At 39.9% G+C, this 20720-nt stretch overlaps 1 protein-coding gene across 3 annotated transcripts in view; it reads left to right on the top strand.

Moving 5' to 3' along the window:
- The window catches only part of zmiz2 (zinc finger, MIZ-type containing 2), a 52993-nt gene that overhangs the window by 17973 nt on the left and 14300 nt on the right, over positions 1 to 20720 (top strand). For 2 of the 3 annotated variants that reach the window (XM_084400162.1, XM_084400160.1), the window contains exons 2-6: positions 13236 to 13341; positions 17723 to 17837; positions 18900 to 19093; positions 19661 to 19844; positions 20447 to 20668. In XM_084400162.1, coding sequence (XP_084256288.1) covers positions 13292 to 13341; positions 17723 to 17837; positions 18900 to 19093; positions 19661 to 19844; positions 20447 to 20668 — 765 coding nt within the window. In that variant the 5' untranslated portion in view covers positions 13236 to 13291. Of the gene's footprint in view, positions 1 to 13007; positions 13148 to 13235; positions 13342 to 17722; positions 17838 to 18899; positions 19094 to 19660; positions 19845 to 20446; positions 20669 to 20720 lie in introns of those variants that run through there. The other variant, XM_084400161.1, reaches the window with a different exon arrangement.

The raw sequence follows: 20720 nt of genomic DNA, 5'->3' as shown, positions 1-20720 counted from the left end.
CCATTGAGTACAATTCGATGGTTTTCCCATTCAGATTGATACCATAACATCCTAATTTGGAATAAGACATGGATTATGACTTTTTTAATAAAAAAAACCATTTTTTAGTGAGAGAGAGAGAGAGAGCGCCATTACATCCAGAAGGTATACACCCTCACACAACAATAGAAACAACATAAATGCCAATAAAAGCATTCAGAAACAACACAAATGCCAATAAAAGCATTCAAAATATTCATTCAGTCCTCTATATCATGTCAGTGTGAGACCATTTCATCCAGAAGGTATACACCCTCACAATCATTATCGCTCAGCGCTCAACGCAGTTTCCTTCACGCTCCACTCAAATCGCCCCCCCGCTCGCTCCAAAAAAGGAAAAAAATCTACATGTATATCACTTGTAGCGGTCCCCAAGCTTTTTTGCGCCACAGATCGGTTTAATATCAGACAATATTTTCACGGACCGGCCTTCAAGGTGTGGCGAATAAATACAACAAAATAAAATGATACGAACGGCATAAAAACTGGGGTATTTTTTTTAGCCTATAATAATAAACGTGAATCCAATGTGTGGGCCTACTAGCAACTTTATTAGCAGCGTCCTCTAACATCGCGCCTAAAAACAACTGAGAAAGTCTGAACACAAACAAAATGCCCCCAAAAGAAAAGAATCTCTATGTTTTCGGTGCTGATGCGATGTAAGGGTGGCGCTGCTGCCGATAAAGCACCTAAAAGCTGTCACAACGAACCGGCAAAATGAATGATTATGAATATGTAAAAAAAATTTTTTTATGTCTGTGTCGGCTGGAAAGATGCTGACTCGCGATCTTCGCAGTAGTGAACGCGCCAGAGAGAAATGCACATTTCATACGGATTACATAAGAGAGAAGTCTGTTTTCTTTCGTTTTGAATTGTTCTGTTTAAAAGTAGACATTTCAAGCTTTATATATATATATATATGTCTCAGGTCTGTGAGGCAAGTAGGCTATACGCTGAGTTTCGGTTCATTTATGAGACAAGCTCCAGTTTCGCCGGCGCCTTCGTGTCGTGATTATCTATTTTCTAATATATTCACTTCTAATTTATTAAATCCAGACAATTGGTTGATGAAACAGTGATTAAAATTAAGATACAATTAATACAAAACGAAATTAAATTTAAAGACAGGCTTTGTGCTTTCTGCTTGAGGTCTCTGTGAAAGTTTTATAAAGCAGTCTTTTAGTGCCGCTTTCAGAGCGCTCACGTCCTAACGGAGAACTGTCCAGTCTGTAATATTTTATTTATTTATTTTTTGTGAAATAAATTTCTAAATAAATGCGACTTAAGCCTATATGTTTTTTCTTCTTCATGGCGCATTTTTTGACTGTTGTGATTTATACTCCGGAGCGACTTATTAATAGTAGGCTACACCTGTATGACTTCTCATTTTCCTTTTTTAAGTACTTTTTGAACTCCATTATTGAGCTGAGTTTTGACTGAAAATAGTCTACTGTTGATGACTGTGCAAGACAGATGGATTCAGGGTCAGGCTTGACTGAGCATGCTTCAGACTCGTGGTGTGAGCGGAGCGAAACTGGAGCCGGAAATAGGGCGACGCTCCGTCCTTTTGAAATTGCCGCTCTGCGCTCTGTCCAAGATCCGCCCGCTCGCGCTCCCCGCTCCACTCCGCTCACATGCTCTGCTTTATACATGGAACTTGGACAGGGCCAGGGCACACAGGCCACTGTGGCCGTATGATGATTTTTTTTTTTCACGGGGCATGGAGGCCAAAGTGTAGGGCAACGGCGGCCATGGCCACGGTATAATTCCCACCCTGGTTGTGGACGCACTCAGCCCAGGCTCTGTGAGCTGTCTTTGTGAAGAGCCTTGTCATGATGAGTCCCATGATTACAGCTAGTCATCAGCAGGGGAGCTTCTTTATGCAAGCGTGTTTGTTGCTTTGCATGAGTTGGGCTTGTCACGTTCCCTAGAATAAGATATGGATGAACCTTGCTCGTTTTCAAGTCCCTCAGGTTGATTTGAGAGGCCACCCACTGATCTGTAGGAATGAAGCATTTGTATAGCGCTTTCATATGTACTACTGTTCACTCAATGCGCTTTAAAATCATGTCAGGGGTCTCTCCTCAACCACCAAGTATCGGTACTAAGGAAGCATCGCATTTATGTGAGGAAGCGAAAGCGACAGTCAAAACACTGGCATTAGAGTAACATCTCTGCTACAGTCCCAGCCAAAGCTCTTTTACAGCTCCGCGTAAGCCGCACGGCTAGCGTCGTTCTCTGATAGCGGAGCAGAGGGACCGCTGTTGGCCAGCAGAAAGCTGTCTTAATGCAAGTCTCCATCGAGTGGCTCTGTCACCGTTCATCAGCCAAACCATCAGTCAGTCAACCTGTTTTTCCCTCTACACCAGCGAGGGAGAGAAAGACACTGCTGTGTGCAGAGTGAGTCACGTTGCAGGAGAGAGAGAGAGAGAGAGACACACACACACGCACGGAGCAGCTGAGCATTGAAGTCAGACAAGTTTATCAAGCGTAGGCCCTTGAACGAACCAGCCAGCTCTGCTTTTGTAAAGGACAGTCAGAGGCGTAACAAAGTCATTAAAGGAGAATCAATACGTTGTGATGCAATTTACATTCGGTGCTGCTCGATTCGAGCGAGCACAAACGGGGGAAATGGGTTTTAGAGCGGCGAGGCTCGGGCTCTTATAGACCGTTCACTGATGCCCGTGAAGAAATCTGATATCGGCCAAATGAATGTGCTCCATTGTGCACTTCCCCTCAACCTTTTCTCGTCTCCGAGAATGACGATGCAACTTGATTTCTATGCTAATAACCTATGAACACTGGTGCGTTTCGGCTGCGTTCTCACATTTTCTGTGTCATAAAAATACAAGTGCACGTAGGAAGGACGTTATTAATATGCTCAATTGTCTTTCCTAGTCGTTGTCCTCTAGGAATGTCTTGTTGGGAGGTTGAAGAGCAATTCTTTCCTCCAAGAATATCTTCACAAGAGTTGTGATTTGCACTGGAGAACCCCGAGACGCTCCCGCCCTTGCAGGCGGAGGGAAGACGAGAAGCAGAAGTGTGTGTGTGTGTGATAGTTTTATGGTGATGAGGTAAGCCTCACGGCGACGGGCATCTCCCACCAACTTTGGCGCCATAGGGAGAGAAAGGTGTTTTGAGGAGGAGATCGCTGAGGAACGGTGCAGATCTTGACCTGGAGAGACCCTCTAAATCTGCTGAGTGAAGATAGTCACGGCCTGTTCTGTTCTACCGTTACGTACTCGCTCTCGTCTGGCGCCTTGCCGCTCCTCCGGAGTCAGACACAAACAAACCGCTCGCAGATGTGTTATGAAACACGGATGCTCCTTACATGCCATGCTGGTGATGTCATTGTAGTATCGTTTGGAATTTAGCCTCGTTGTTGTTGCATTTAAAAAGATAGTTCACTCAAAAATGAAAATGCAGTCATCATTTACTCAACCTCATGTCATTCCAATCCCAAACCTGTATGACTGACTTCCTTCTGTTGAACACAAATATGATATTTTGACCAAATGCCAGTGTTTTGTATATGGGTCTCATTGACAAAGCTTCAAAAAAGGTGTAAAAAAACAAAACAAAAACTTTTTAAACCTGATGCAATGCACATTTTTGAGTCATGACCAATGTGTTTAAACCAGTTTCACTTGTTAAATAACATTTCAAAGTGTTTAAATACATTTTTTATGACTATAGTTGTACCACCTGACATGGAAAGTGTACCAACCTTCCCATACTTGAAATTAATACCAGTATTTGAGTGAGATCTACAAACCTTTTTACTCTGCCACAAGGATCAGTCGGGCTCCTCTGGATGATGCATTATCATGTTTGCTGTCATTACCTTGTCAATTCATGATAAAAGAGCCATGTGTGCAGTTGTGCCACCCTGACATTTGAGAATATACAAATTGCTGGACAAAAGTTTTTCAATTATCTCAACAGCTTTAAAACTACTGATATTTATAACAGTGTGTTTTAGGTTTCAAACCTAAAGTGATGCCGTAGTATTTAGTTTTTAATGCTTTGTTATTAAGACAACACTTTAAATAGTTTTTGTGGACTGTTCATTTGTCGGGACAGTCGCACCATCTGACATATTGGGGTTTAAGATGACAAAACGTAAAATATGTATTTAAATGTACTAAAAATGAATTCAAACTAAATGGGTTTTATAGAATAAAGTGATATATGTCATGAATTTATCAAATTATTTTAAAAGGAAATGTACTTGGACACAAAAATATGCACATCATGTCATTGACACGTGTGTGTGTGTGTGTGTGTATCGGTGTATGTATGTATGTGTACATTTGTTTATAAACATTTTTGGGTGAAATATCCCTTAAAGCTAGTTCTTCGTATCATAATTGGGCTAAAATTCACCTGTCATCACCTGAGAATCACTTTTAAACAAACTCTTGAAGTTAAACTTTTGACCTGAAGTGACTCAGAATAATTGGATGCTGACATGCCGTTGAGTGTTAAGAAACCTACTGAACCTCTGGCATCTGGCTTCCCTCTCATAGGTGTACACCAGGATGAGGCCGCGTGCAAAAACCGGTTGTTCTTCACTTTCTGTTTGCAACTAATGAATTTGTTCAAAGGGAGGTGGCAGACGGGCTTGTACACACTCTTTAAGTACTCTGTGTTTGAGAAATTCAAACAGCACCAAACACGGGCCTGGACACCGAACAAATACAGCTGACCTACTCGGTGGCATGCTCTACGCACACAGACATCAGTGCTATACTGAGCTCCCCACTCCTGAACACAACTCCTCTATATCCATCGACCAACACTGGGATTCAAGTTACGTTTGCATATTTTTCCATGTCAGAGTCTTTGCTGTGCGCTGAACTTGTGTCACATGCAATCTGCAACAAGGCCTAAAGGTGAAGCGATGCAGGTATGATTTCAGCTGGGAACATTTGCTTTTTTGTCTCTTTACAAAGAATCAAATTTTCATTTTCATCAGTTATGCTCATTACATTTCCATTTGTGGATCAGTGGTGGATGTTTGCTGCCCTGAGGGCGACACATTGAATGTCAATTTATCTGTACTTAAAACTGACCCAGCACTCTAACTTCAGCTGGCGAGCCACAACACTTAGCAGTGCCGTGGGTTAATGTTTTAACACGTTTTTGTTGCATTAATGCAGAAATGTATGCATTGATGTTGTTCTTCACAGCTCAGAGTCTGTGGGCGTATATTGCGGTCTTTTTTTTTTCTTCTTTTTTTTTTGTTAATGCACAATGATATTCATTATACTCTGTTCTTGCTCAAAGTTTCAACCGGGCATTCTTTGCTGGAGCTCCGTTGCTGGTGTTGAGACACTTTTAGCCAGCAAGCGTGTATTTGTGTGTGTTTGTGTGTGCACATGTGTGGAGGAATGCGTTATCAGGCCCAGCCTTCCTGTGGTTCCTAATCCTCTGTCCACCCCCCCAACCTCTCTCTCTCTCTCTCTCTCTCTCTCTCTCTCTGTTTGGCAGCAGCTTCTCCGCTCCGGCTATAGCGACGTGGGGGAGGGGAGGTCTAACCATGTGACCCAAGGCGCTCCCCCATTTGGCTGGCAGACGAATTGTGGATTTTCGGACAGGCGGGTCTTTAGCTAACCGCTGTTCTTATTGATGCACTGGGATTGTCCTTTGCTTGAAATCACTGGCTTTTGGGTTTTGCAGATATGTTAACAATTGTCTTATTGAATTGAAAAATTTGGAAAGAGGGTGTTCTGTTGAAGTTGAAGTCAATTCTTATTTTGTGTTTTGCATAGATTTCTGTCATAGCTCTTGTATGCGTTTGATTTAGCTGCAGTGAGTCATTTCCTTTTTCTCCAGAATTTTATTTTTATTTTTAGTATTTTAGGGCTGCCAGTAACTGGTATTTATTTATTTATTTATTTTAAATGCATTGTATTATCATTATTATTATCATTATTATTATCATTATTATTATTATTATTATTATTACAGTTTATTTAAAACTAAAATTAATTTGTGGCCATTTTCGTGTTATTTGAGTTGAAAATAAACAATCTATATTTATTTATTTATTTGTTTTCATTAAATTTTCGTGTCAGCGACTTGTGTTCGCTTTAAACCCGACCGCTAGATGGCAGCGTTATCTCAGAACGTAAACTGTGGTGCAGAGAATCGCTAGCATTAGCATTAGCAAACCCAGCTCACAAGACGATAGAGTTATACCAGCTACCGCTGTGGTGTACAGAGCTGAAGTGTGGAATCATTTTGGCTTCCACTATAAAGAAAACACCAAGAATATCGATAAGAGTCATGCTAAAATCCAATACTCGAGAAACGCATTGAATCTAGGGATGCACCGATCCGATACTCAGTATCGGTATCGGCTCCGATACTGCCATTTTTGGCGGATCGGGTATCGGTCAGACAAGGCCGATCCAAATCCGATATTGTGCGTATACTATTCTGTGTTATTGTTAAGCCCCACAAAAGGCACACAAACATTATAAAGCACCATAAGTTTTCGTGCACAATATTATAAGTGTTCTGAAGCCATTATATAGTATAATGTGAGATATAAATTAATATTTAAGTCGTTAAATTCAAGATCACGTAAACGTTTCCCTCAGCTGCGGCTGTCAGTCATTCTTCATTCAAACAGCGCGTCGCGTTCGGTTACGACAGTTAACACAATGAAACTCTCTCCAAGATGATTCAGTGTTACTATTATTATACTTGATCTGTAGATAAAGGTCTATGGTTTCGCATAAAACAACTTTATCTTGCTGAACTTTATTGCTGTACCTTAATCATGTTACTTTCTACCGGGTGTCTGTTAGATCACAACACTGGAGTAAAGTCAGTGCAGTATTTGTTCTTCACGCGCACAGTAACTGAAATTTAAAACTGTTAAAAGAAAATGCTGAATAGACTATTGCATAGATAGATACTGTATAATACACTACGCATCAATATGTATTTTCTTTGTGCTATAAACTTTTCAATGCGGACTCGACGCGCTGCGCGCTGTGACTCATGTTGCTTCAAGCGCATCATTCTGCGCTCGGGATGCGCATAAGCGCTTTGTGCCGCTCTGTATTGGAGCCTTTCATATCATAATACAGTGACGCAATGAAACAATATCAATAGCCGTTCTTGTTCTGTCCTATCTATTATGTTGCTACCTCATTAAACAGCTGTGCTATACATTTAAAAAATGTCTCAATTTTATTGTAGGCTATATAAAATAATTTATATTTTTGATTTTTGTTGTTGTTTTTCATGAATGTATTTTACAACAATACAAAGAGTAATGTGTAAAGTTTTACCAGATTTAGTGTTACACTTATTGTCTCTAATTTGTTCCCCACTAAACATTTTTTTTCACAAAATGTTCAAATTTTATACAATTATTGTGCACTCGTAATTTTTCTAGACTACATTTTACTGCTGAATTATCCACTAATCTAGTTTATAATAGCATTTATGTCAGATTATGATCATATATTTTTTGTTGTTGTTTTTCTTTTTTCAGTTCTTATTATCAGTTCAACATTTATAGAAATTCTACTTGATTAAAAAAAAAACTGCGCTGGTATCGGTACGGATCGGTATCGGCCGATACTCATAATTTTTGGGATCGGATCGGATCGGTTCTGAAAAAATGGTATCGTTGCATCCCTAATTGAATCTGAGCGCTCACTTAACATCCCGACGCCATCCGCGCTCCTGAGAGCGGCCTTTCGATAGATTATGCACTGTACACTTCACGTTCGGTAAAATAAACACACAACAAAAATGAAAGTTCAAAAGAACAGCATTTATCTGGAATGGAAAGCTTTTGAAACATTATAAATGTCTTTGCTGTAACTTTTGATCAGTTTACTGCATCATTGTTGAATAAAAGTATTAATTTAATTTCTTTCCAAAAAAAAAGAAAAATTCCGACCCCAAACTTTTGAGTGGTAGTGTATAATCTTACAAAATCTTTCTATTTCAGATAAATGCTGTTCTTCTGAACTTTCTATTCACTTTCTATTTATCAAGAATTCTGAAAAAAAAATTGTTCACAGCTGTTTTCAAGATTTGTTATAATAATAATAATAATAATAATGATAATAAATGTTTCTTGAGCAGCAAATCATCATATTAGAATGATTCTGAAGGAACATGTGACACGTAATTATACTGAAAATTCAGTTTTGATCACCAAAATAAATTACATTTCTAAATATATTCACATGGAAAACAGTTATTTTAAATGGTAATAATATTTCACTGTTTTGGCCGTATTTTTGATCATATGGTGTTGTTTTGTATGATTCTAATAGGGATGTAATCAACCAAAGAAAATCTTGGTCGACTGAAGTCCTGAAATTTTCGACTAAAAATTACGTTAGGAAAAAAAACGTAAAATTAATTAGATGCGCACTGTGCGCAGTACTTGGTAGCCTTGTTGTCCGCCTAAATGAATTATAAATAAACATAAACATTGCAGTATATTAAATCGTTTTTGACCTTATTATTTTGCACTGAAATGAGTCTGACACACGACTCTGTCGGCTCTGACAGCGTTGCATCACGCGCACCTGCGCAATATCATAGCCTATGATTTCCGAAAATAGTACTATGTTGTCAACTAGTGATATCATCACAAGAACTTTTGAGGAATATGCAACATAATTTAGACAATTGTTTTTGTCATATGTATTATAATAACTGACAGACACTATCATTTCAGCCGCTCTGTGGCGCTCAGCTTCGCGGCTGAGACACGAATAGACTATTAACTTTAAAAAAAAATGCTGTCTTTGTTGACATGGTAGAAGAGGACTGACTGACTATGAATTAAACGCTCTCACAATTAAATAAATAATATTCAGCAAACCTTCTAGTAGCCTACTTCAATCTGTCTCTCTTCTCCAGTGGGTTGGACTAATCCAAAAGAAGTGAAAACAAGGGGGGTGTTCTGAAGACAGACTGTTACCTGTGAAACAGGGGTGCTCTGAAAACACCCCCATTAGCAATTAGTGCTTTCCACCTGATGAAATGAACGCGGCAAAACTGATGAAATGAACGCGGCAAAAAATCGACCAATCAGAATTTTGGTCGAGCCAGAACGTATCGACCAAATAATCGACTAATCGACTGGGAGATTACAGCCCTAGATTCTAAAATATATTGCCTTTCTTTCAGTATCGCAATATATCGCAAGATATCGTATCGTAACCCCTGTATTGTGATATGGATTGTATTGTATAGCTCCATTTGGTAGTGACACAGAAAATACACATTGTGGCATCAAAAATTGTCTGAAAATGTGAATTCAGGTGTTGGTACAACAGTCCTTTTTATCCCAGTCTTGATCGTTCCTGGAATCCTCTCCTAACCTGTGCTGTTTCAGGTTCTGTCCTCTGAAAGCGCAGTCCCTGTAGAGAGCTGAATCTGCACTTCATTTCAAGAGCGCTGACACACAGGCATTTCTACGGCCTATCAGAAATCAAAGACCTGCAAGCTTTTTGTGTGCTGCTTGGCAAAAAAAAAAAAACACCGAGACGTTTCGTACCCTTAATGGTCACACCCCTGCGGTGCCGTCTTGTGTCCTCCTGTCCCAGACTGTGAACGATCCTGTTGGATGGGGTACAGGGAAGAGACATGCACAGGCCTAAAAGTGTTCGGCGTGCCGCTGGAGAAGTAGGGTAGAGAAAGTTATAAGTGAGCGAAATGGTACGAGAAGTGAAGGATGGTCCACGTGTTGGAGAAAGGGAGGGAAGCCCAGCAGGAACAGGTCACTGTAGGCCAGGGGTGGAACTAGAGGAAAGGAGAGGAGGGGTTTAGATGGAAGCCCAGCAGTAAAGAACAGGGTGTTCTGTTCATTCCAGGGCAAGAACTGTTTGTGCTGTTATCCGTCACACAGTGAAGGGAAAGCAATAAGCAAAGATGCTGAGCCGTGTTATTTCACTGCACAAAATAAGATCTGGTGCTTCAAAAGAGAGTGTGTGTGTGTCATTTGATGAAGGTTTGAACAAACTTTGGCTTGCGGTTGCACTTGTCACGTGTGTGTGTGTGTGTGTGTGTGTGTGTGTGGTGTTGGGATGTTTACTTTGGTGTCCATGTATTAAAAGACCTAATGTTTGAAATTGGATTTTTGTGGCTTGAGTCCAAAAACAAGTGTTTCTCTTCTAGGAAAATGAACTCTGATTTCTGATGACTCATCTTGCACTTAGGGTCGTGTGCCAATTTTTGTCCAATCAGATGCTCTCTAGAATGAGAATGTAACATTGTAACGGCTAATGGCAAGTTATGAATTATGGCAGTGGCATAAACTTGTAGCAATAGGTCAATAATTTCAACACAGGAAAGAAAGCCTTATCATGGGGTCCTTAACTGTGTGTGTGTGTGTGTGTGTGTGTGTGTGTGTGTGTGTGTGTGTGTGTGTGTGTGTGTGTGTGTGTATGTTCCTCACACGCACCATATTGTGTTTCCAGAGCGGATGGATTAGGTTGTCCACTGTTTGAATAGATGCTCCTTCATTGAAGGATTGTTCCAATATGAGAGATTAATGACTACAGGGGTGGGCTGAGCAGCACTGGGCTAATTAAGCGCCATTAATGATCATCACTCTGCAGTAATTAATCTGGAGAGCTATAAGGTAATGCATTTCATAGATACAACCTCCAAAACCAGTAGTAGTAAAAAGCATTTTGGCAGGTTGAGATTAAAATGTAATGCTAATCTTGGTCATTATTTTCTAAATATAAATATTGTTTTTATAAATGTATAGTTTTATTTTATTTTTGTACCAATTATTTATTAATTTTAATTTAAATAAAAACATTTTTGTAATATATATTTAGTGTATTAATTTTAATATATTATTATTTACATTTTTTTATTGCAATATAATAATTTATTTAATGTTTACATGTAGAAATGTATTCATTTTTATTATATATAAAAATATGACATTTTTCTTTCTGTAAAATGATGATTCTCCATTAATTAAAGGACATTTGTGTTTAATGTTTTAAATCAGCCTAATCAGACCAATAATAACCACACAAAAAAACGATATACTATAAACTATATATATATAACTATATACAACCGGATTACATATGCTCTGTACAGTTTAAGGTGAATTTTGTTTGTGATCACCTATATATTATGCATCCTTAGTTGTAAGAACATGCACCGACCATAAATAGGCAAATCCTGCAGTATAGCAGACGCAGGTTTAATAAACGTCTCTTTACGCGGACGAGCTGGCGTAATTGCTAATGAAAACTGCCACACAAGCATGTAAATATTGCTAAGCCTGCTTCAGTCAAGTGGTTATCAAAACACAACAATGGAGGATCTCATTTTGTCGCTGCCGCCCACCTCCCTTTCTCATCCTCCGCTCGATCCTCTCATTATCCCTGTAGGTGAAGCTCGTTCTGATCAACTCTGGCACTCCTCTGAGTGTCTCTTCTTCCAGCCCCCCCTCGACTCAACAGCGTTCATCCACCTTTCTTTTCCAGCTGTGGGGTGTCTGACCTAAATCTGTGAGGAAGGAGAAGAAAATGGAAGCAGAGAGGGATGATGAGGGGAGACTGTTAGAGGTGTGGAGCGGCTGACAGCCATTGATGTTGGCGACAAATTACTGATTTTAATTATTATTATTATTTATTTATTTATTTTATTTATTATTATTATTATTTTTAATTATTCTCCACAAATAATTAATGAAATTTGTCATTAATGTTGGTGTCTGACTTAAAGAGGGATGATGAGGGTAGAGTGTTAGAGGTGTGGAGCGGCTGACGGCCATTGATATTGGTGACAAATTACTGATTTTAATTATTATTATTTATTTATTTATTTTATTTATTATTATTATTATTATTATTTTTAATTATTCTCCACAAATAATTAATACAATTTGTCGTTAATGTTGGCGTCTGACCTAAAGAGGGATGTTGAGGGGACAGTGTGTTAGGGGTGCGGGGCGGATGACAGCCATTGATGTTGGCACAAATTACTGATTTTAATTATTATTATTTTTTTATAAATAAAAAAAAGACATGATTCTCCACTAATAATTAATAAAATTTGTCGTTAATGTTGGTGTCTGACTTAAAGAGGGATGTTGAGGGGAGAGTGTTAGAGGTGTGGAGCGGCTGACGGCCATTGATATTGGTGACAAATTACTGATTTTAATTATTATTATTTATTTATTTATTTTATTTATTATTATTATTATTATTTTTAATTATTCTCCACAAATAATTAATACAATTTGTCGTTAATGTTGGTGTCTGACCTAAAGAGGGATGTTGAGGGGACAGTGTGTTAGGGGTGCGGGGCGGATGACAGCCATTGATGTTGGTGGCAAATTAGCATGTGTGCTAATCAAGCTTCACCCCCGAGAGTGGAGACAGACGGAGAGGCAGTGGGGTGGGGCGGAGGGGGTCTTGTTGTCATTATTAACGTTGTTCAATCTAAATGGACACGCACAAAGAAGCACCCTCTTCGGTCAGGACAAGCTCCCTGATCGCTTAAATAATTGAGCGGGGTTGAAGGTGTTATCTTTGCAGAGGGCTCGGATCTCAAAGTGGCGGCAGCCATGAGAACCTCCGCTTTTCCACATCTTTTCTTTTTTGAAATCAAAGCGCTATAAATAGCCCTCTCTGTCCCTCCCTCCCCCCCCCCGGATCCTTCCGTCGACGCAGAGCGTGAGGATCCTGCAGCAAGACGTAGCGTTCGGGTCGTCCACGTCGAAACCCACGGGTTGCGACCCGTTGCTCTGTTTTAAAGCTCTCGCTTTGCACCGGCTTTTGTCTCGGGCGATGCAGTCTGGAGAATTCTCACACACTGACTGCGGTGCAGCAGCCCGAGAGATGCCACATGCTGTCAAATCTTGCTCCTTTGTGTGCGGCGCTGGCTGCTTTTTAAACTGTGATTGGTGGAAAGGCTCCAACTCGAGGAAACGATTGCAAAACCCACCCTATGAAAGCACGGAGAAAGATGTGCTGGCGCAGTCAGTTGTTGATTAACCCCTCGTGCCTCTGGGCAGAACCGCAGCCATCTGAGAGCCCTGCGAATGAAATTGGTTAAAGCCACTACAGCGGCAGAAGCTTCTGTCTCAGTGAGTCGAAGCGGAAACAGAGCCTTTGTTTTGATTGAGTCCTGTCACTCTTAACGTGTCTGTCTTTCTTTCTTTCTTTCTTTTGCAGACTGCCTGCTAGGTTGAGGAGATTCGGGGTGCCCCATAGACCCCTAGGTTCCTCCGATGAACCCCATCAACTCCATGAAACCTGCCCTGCCTCCAACGCCACACAGGTCAGTATCTCCTGCACGTCGACTGCGAGTCAAAGTGTGAAACGCCCACTGTTTCCTCTCCAACGACATTGAACTCTCAAACTGACACCTGCTTCCCTGAGCGCTGCATCTAACAGTCGAAACACTACCGCTGATGTTTTGATTGTTGATTTTGCATATTTTAACTACTGTTTGGTAATAGCTTCAGGGAAGCGATGCGTTTTAATTGTTTTGCAGTCTTATCTGGATGAGATTAGCCTTGGCGTGCAGTTCAGTTGTGTTTATTTCCCTCTTATGAATTAGGTTGTTGTTTATGCACACTTTTAAAATGAAAGGTTCTTTGATGAAGGTTCTCAGGTTCACTCTTCATATCAAGAACCTCATTTGGCTGTACACGGGTCCTCAAGGTGCTAGACGGTTATTTGGAGAGTAGTTCTTGATTTTACACTGTAGGTTTTTCAAGCTAAGTATCAGTACGTGGATGGCCAAAAGACCCTGAGATGTAAAAGTTTTTTGTGGAACTTTTTTTTGTATCTTTATTTTAAAAGGGAAATTACACCCAAAATTGACTAATCTGGCATTTACTCACCCTCATGTTGTTTCAGACCCATATGACTGACTTTCTTCTGTGGAACACAAAAGGAAGTTAAGCAGAATGTCAAACGTGATGTTAATCACACAATGAAAGTTAATGCTGCACGTAAAGAGTTTCTAAAAAAAATCTATTTTATGTAAATATAGTATTTTATCATGTTGCCTAACGTCTATTTTTTGTGTGTGTTCCACTGATGAAAAGAAGTCATACAGGTTTTGGATGACATGGGTGTGAGTAAATGATGACAGAATTTGCATTTTTTTTTTTTCAAAAAAGTGCTTAATTCTCCAAACCAGCAAAAAGAGGAATATACAACCTAATTGCTTAATGTGCTTTGGGTATTTTTAAAGTAGATTTTAAGCTTTCATAGTAATTTGGTCTTTTAAATATTTAGTACATGGTGCACTGCAGGCTCCCGTAGGTAGGTGTACTTGGCACATTTTCATAAGTTTTAGTGATATTTGAGCACATAAATGGAATTATGTTGCGTTAGAGGCGATAATGAAGCAAACAGTCTGAATATGTAAAGTTGTCTTTTCGCTCTCACCGCAGTAAACTTGAAGATAAATTGCCCACGGCAGCACATGCACTGGGGCCCAAACTGAATCAGCACGCCCGCATCTTCTCCTATTATTTGCAGAGCTCTCAATCAGCTTCAGTGTTGAGTTTTTTCTCATTTTGATTGGCTGCTTCGTCTCTCAGCGGCTGATTGGCTTCTAGAGGTTTTGGCTTTGAAACCACAGTTTCCTGTTTCGCAGAGAAGGGGTATCTGGTGGTTTTCCTGCAGAGGAACTTTAAGAGAAACCTCTGCCTCCTATGGAATGTCTCTGAGCTGCCGATAGTTCGTTTTGTTTACTTGCTAAAGCAGTGCAATGACCAGCCTCAACGAGACGCACGCTTTGAGCCTTTGTCGGAACCTCAATATCCTGTGGGCCGCAGGCCAGTGGATACTTCGCCGCAGATCAAAGTGGAAATGTGTCAAGAAGGGGATCTTGTCTTTCTACGAGGGCTTTAAAAAGAGGAGTCTTTCATGTGGCAGTGGGGTTGAGGTGTCTTGGGTCAGTCCGGGTGAGAAGCTGTTCAGAGCCAGTTATCACTCAATAAACCCTCGCAGGTTTAATTTTCTTGATACTCTTGTTGCCGCTTGGATAGGTTTTACCTGGAATGCTCCCTTTTGGTGTCCAAGGTTTTTTGCCAATCCTTCCAATGAGTGGACTAGAGATAATTTACTGGCCACTGTACTTGACAGTACTTCGATTTTTTCATTTGAAATAAATAAATAAATAAATGTGTGTGTGTGTGTATATATATATATATATATATATATATATATATATATATATATATATATATATATATATATATATATATATATATATATGTATATATATATGTATGTATGTGTGTGTGTGTGTGTATGTTAGGGATGGGACGGTATGAAAATTTCATATCACGATAATAGTGACCAAAATTATCGTGATTATTAATATTATCACGGTTTTGTTAAAACGAGATGAAAGTGTTCAAAAATAACTGATGCTCACACTGAAGACATTTCAACAAGTTTTATATTTGAAAATCAACAAACAACAAATAAAACAAGCAGCTCAATGCACTTTTTTAAGCAAGATTATATTCTGTGGCATTTCTTTCCTTAAAATGACCGTCGTCAATAACAACGCATTATAACACAGCGCACATGCATCACAACGGACGCGCACGCGCTCTCTCGTTTCATTCAAATTCAACTTGCCGTCTTGCGTCTCCGTTTTCGATTGTATTGAAAATGAAATCAGAGTTGATTTATTGTTTACTGAGTTTGATAATATTTTTGTGATCATGTAAGATTTAAAACATTAATCTGCCTTCCGCCATTCCTTCTCGATTAAAAAAAACAACAACATTGCGCGCTGCGCCTGCGTCAGCCTGTTGCTGGCTGGACAGGATTTACAGTGAGTTATTAAAATCGCGATAATCAAACACGGTTTTAATGATAATTCAATTTTAAACGATAATACTAACCGTAAGTACATTTTATCGTGGTTTATAGTGAAACCGGTAATCGTCCCATCCCTAGTGTATGTATATGTGTATATATGTATATGTATGTATGTATATATACATACTACCTTTACAATATATTGCAATGCATCACAATATTGCAAGTGAATTGCTGCTGAAACTGACAAAAGCACAAGAGCTTATTTAGTGGACTCACCTTTTTGTTAGACTATAAGAAATCTTATGAATATGCAAGTATTGGTACTCAGTTTTCATGCAATATGGAAAGAAAAAAAAAGTATACTAGCAAAGTGTGACTAGTAGTAAATGCCTAATATTGTCATTGTTCAGTGCGTCATATACTTGTAAGTATATTGAGAGACTTTGTGATTAAAAAAAAAGAAAAAAAAAGATTTTTTTAAAATGTTTTTGTAAGTCTCTTCTGCTCATCAAGGCTGCATTTATTTGACAAACACAGTAAACCCAGTACTTTTATTTAAAAGAACTCTTTTCTATTTTAATATCTGTCAAAATGTAATTCATTCCTGTGATCAAAGCTGGATTTTCAGCATCATTACTCCAGTCTTCAGTGTCACATGATCCTTCAGAAATCATTCTAATTGATTTTCTTATTATTATCAATGTTGAAAACAGTTGTGCTGCTTAATATTTTTGTGGAAACATGACCTTTTTTTTTCCTGCATACTTTGATGCATTGAAAATCCAGAAGAATGTCATTCATCTGAAATAGAAATCTTTTGTAACATTATAAATATCTTTACTGTCACTTTTAGTCAATTTTGATGCATCCTTGATTTAATAAAAGTATTAAAATATTTACTGATGTTTGCATGTTACATACAGTTCGATCAGGTCATAAAACAAGTTGCCAGCCAACTCTGCTTTATCTCATATTGGTCATTTTGGCCTCAGTTCCCATCCTTTTTGTCCTTAATGTGCACATTTATATCCGTCAAGACCTTGTTTCTAATTTGTAAGCACCCCTAAAATGCATGTAGATGTGAGTTCTGTCAGAGCCATATGAGTGCACATTTTTGCCCTTTAATGTATGGGTAGACTAGACACCATATTTAACTTGACACAAATGAAAAAGAGGCTTTGAAGGGTAGATTGCACAGTGTCGTAAATCATGTCTAATTTTGACATGCTTTTCAGAATGTTTTATTTTTTTGGAAGATGTACGTAGTACAACTGATTGAACATTCATCCCTCACAGCCTCGTTGTAATTCAAGTCGAAGTAAATATGGCGTTGACTCTAACTAAGGTGCGTTTCCATGTTCTAATCAGCATGTGATGTAGTTTGGCTAATTATGGAAAGATGGCGAGCGATTATTGAGAGCGATCTGGTTTGATCCAGTTACACAGAAAACAGTAGATACACACACACACACACACACACACACACACACTTACTCTCTCACCCCCCTCTCCCTTGGCATCGTTACTCTTTCCTGTCTCTAAGTGACTGTGGAGTCGCCATGGAAACATTGTGCCGAGTACCTCCAGATCATGTGGCTGTGGCACGTCTGAAGTCGCAGAAAGATCCTCTCTCTCTCTCTCTCTCTCTCTCTCTCATATACACACACTTCACACCATATGCTGATATCATACCAAGACAAAAGATGTAGATGGAATATAATGTGGATCTGGCTGTGGATAATACGAGGCAGATCAGTGAAAAGTGAATTAAGAGCTTTTTGGAGAGGAAGCACTTTCCCAATGCATTGCATTAATACACAATGCATTAATAACCCCGGTGTCTGTGTGTTTCTCTCGCCCCGCAGTGACGCCTCTTACCCATATGATCCTGTCCCCTGGCAGCAAGGCCCCAATCAGCCTGCCGGCTCCCTCTCTGTGGTAACCACAGTGTGGGGGGTAACCAATCCTTCACCCAGCCAGGTAAGGAGGCGTGATGACATCACCAGCTTGTTTACCTCAAAGCAGAGAGAGCTCTGCATGTTCCTGGGATGTCCTAGTCATGTCTGGCTCTCAAACAAAACATTATTTTTCGTTTGAATTTTGTTAATGTCAATGAATCAGCATTCAGAGTTGTTTAATTGAGAAATACTTAATAAATATAGTAATTAATAAATATTCAATTCTTATAAATCCTCCAATCTTTAAAAGAATGAATGAATAATTAAAAAAATGGGTTACACTTTATTTTAAAGTGTCTTTGTTACACTTGTAATTTTTATTAGTAATATTAAGTAACTACATGTACTTACTATAGGGTTAGGGTTTGGTTCAGGGTCAGTTGCATGTAATTATGCATCATTTATAGTTATTACATGTAACATATATGTAATAATGACACTGTAAAATAAAGTGTTACCAAAAAATGTATTATTATTAAAAATCCCTGAATCAAAACATCATCTCTTTGAGTCATGTCCAACTCATACTGATACTAGTGAAATTTTACAATTTCAAAACCTCAGCAATAACTAATATGTTATTAAACACACTACTTGTATTTAAAAAAACTAAAACAATTAGATAATTGAACAGTGCAAGTTGTCAAACTTAATATTGTGGCTTTATATAATGTATGGTCAGACACTCGCATGTGTCATTAGATTATTAACATTTTACCAAAATCAAGCTCAAATGGATTTCACTCACGAAACACGAGACAGGAGGTGTGGAGTTATGAGGTTTGAGGATCCAATGAGGTTACGAGGTTTAGTCACAAGCTCTTTTTTAATGCTTTTTATTGGTTAAATATTTGCAAAACTCACAGGCAGACGTAAAGGGAGACCAATAGCAATGATTTATGAAATAAATGACGAAATATGGAGATACAAGGTTTCCACCTGAAAGAGACGATATATGGTATTCTTATAATAATAATAATATATAAAATGTAAGATATATCAGCAAGTAATACCAAGCGTAAAATGTGTTCAATTACATTTATGACTGAGCTAAAAAAAATAACAATACTTCTCTTTTCACCAGGTTTTTGGTGCTCCCATGGGTCCAGGCGGAAACTCAGCCGGTGGTCACATGATGCCTGGCAACAGCCCGGGAATGAACTCCCCGCAGTTCATGAGCCAGCAGGGCTACCCCGAGCCCAACAAGGGCTACATGCAGCAGGGCATGTACGGCCGGCCCAGCGGGGGATACCCAGCCGGACCTGGATATGGGGGCAGGTGAGGGAAAGCTAATATTGTCCATGCGGTTTGCGTTTATGAGCGTCTGTGTGATTTGTGTGGCTGTATTTAGTCTCTGCTCCTCGTGGGAGTTGCGTGACGTCAGGCAGCTAGTGGACGTCACCGCAGTGGGGGATGTGTGCGCTGTAATGTCCCACCCCTGCGCTGACTCAGAAACACACACTCACACGGTTGCGTCCCTTAAGATCAATTTGCATCGCAATAAATCTTTTGAATCACTGACTCGGAGCAGTCAGCATCCTTGCTGCCACGACAACGTGAATAATCAGTTCCACTTACGCCACCTTCTACAAATATGCCGGGTCACATTTTCGAGCATTTTATAACATGAATGGGATGCTCTACATCAGTGGTTCTCAAACCTTTCCTGGGGGTTTCACCTTTTGTTATGTCTCCCTCATCAGACACTCCCAACTCAAGTCTTGCAGTCTGTACTAATGAGCTGATCAGGTGTGTTAGGTGAGGGAGACATGCTAAATGTGCATTGGGTCCCCAGGACAGGTTTGAGAACCACTGCTCTACATAACCTGGTTGTCTTCTCTTTAGTTACCCCAATAACGGAGGGGGTTCCCTCGGGATGCCACCTCACGGAGTTCGTCCGCCCACCGACTTCACCCAAGCGGCCGCCGCTGCTGCCGTAGCCGCCGCCGCTGCCACGGCAACAGCCACCGCCACGGCAACAGTCGCTGCGATACAGGAGAAGCAAAACCAGGAGCTGAACTACGGTCCGGTAAGCGACCTGACTTATTTGTGTTCACATTATATGCGGTTGACCTTTTGTTGTTGTGAACTGCACTAAAGGGAAGGTCATTGGAGTAGATCTCCACATGCTTAAATGTTTTGGAAATAAATCGTGTCCCCTTGTTTAATATCTTTTTTTTTTTTTTTTTATGCTGTTAATCTGATTGCTGATCTTTTTTTTCTTTTTTTTGTGGTAAATGCTTTGCACTCCACTTCAGCAATCTTGTGTGACACACAGTAACCTCTGATTTCATTGCGCTCAAATCGCCCCCTGCTGGACGAATGTGGATAAACGAGCCCTGATTCCAAAAACATGGCTTTAATTATTGCAAAAAAAAACAAAAAAAAAAGCAAAGTATTTTCCCCTCATTTTTCCAGCAGATTTCATATGCCGTCTGTCTGCCTTGGTTTAGATGGCAGACATCATGGCCACACAGGACTTTGATTGTTTACGGTGGTGACCTAGTTGCCGTTTCCCTTTCATGCCCAGGGCCCGACGGCCATAAGTCACGGCAGCAGGCACGTCTCCAGCCATTGTTACCCAACGCTGGTTCTGATGGGTGTGGATCTCTGTGTTGTTTTGCTCTACAGATGGGTGGTGCTTCCTCATACAACACCCAGTTCCTGTCGCACTCTGGACCCCGTGGGCCGCCCGGCATGGCCCCCTCCGGGATGGTCGGCTCCAGACCTCCTTCCATGGGACCCATGTACACACAGCAGGGCCAGAGGTTGCCACAGCATCCCGTCTACCAAGGAGGCCAGCAGGGTCCTCCACGTCACCAGCAGGGCTTGAAACGCCCCTACAACTCCGATGTGAGTGGAGACTCGCTGTTCACCAACTTGACCTTTCAGATGCCTAAGCTAA

The sequence above is a fragment of the Rutilus rutilus genome, assembly GCF_951802725.1.
Source record: "Rutilus rutilus genome assembly, chromosome: 25".
In the NCBI taxonomy this organism is placed as follows: Eukaryota; Metazoa; Chordata; class Actinopteri; order Cypriniformes; family Leuciscidae; genus Rutilus; species Rutilus rutilus.
This window is presented reverse-complemented; position numbering and strand designations above follow the sequence as displayed.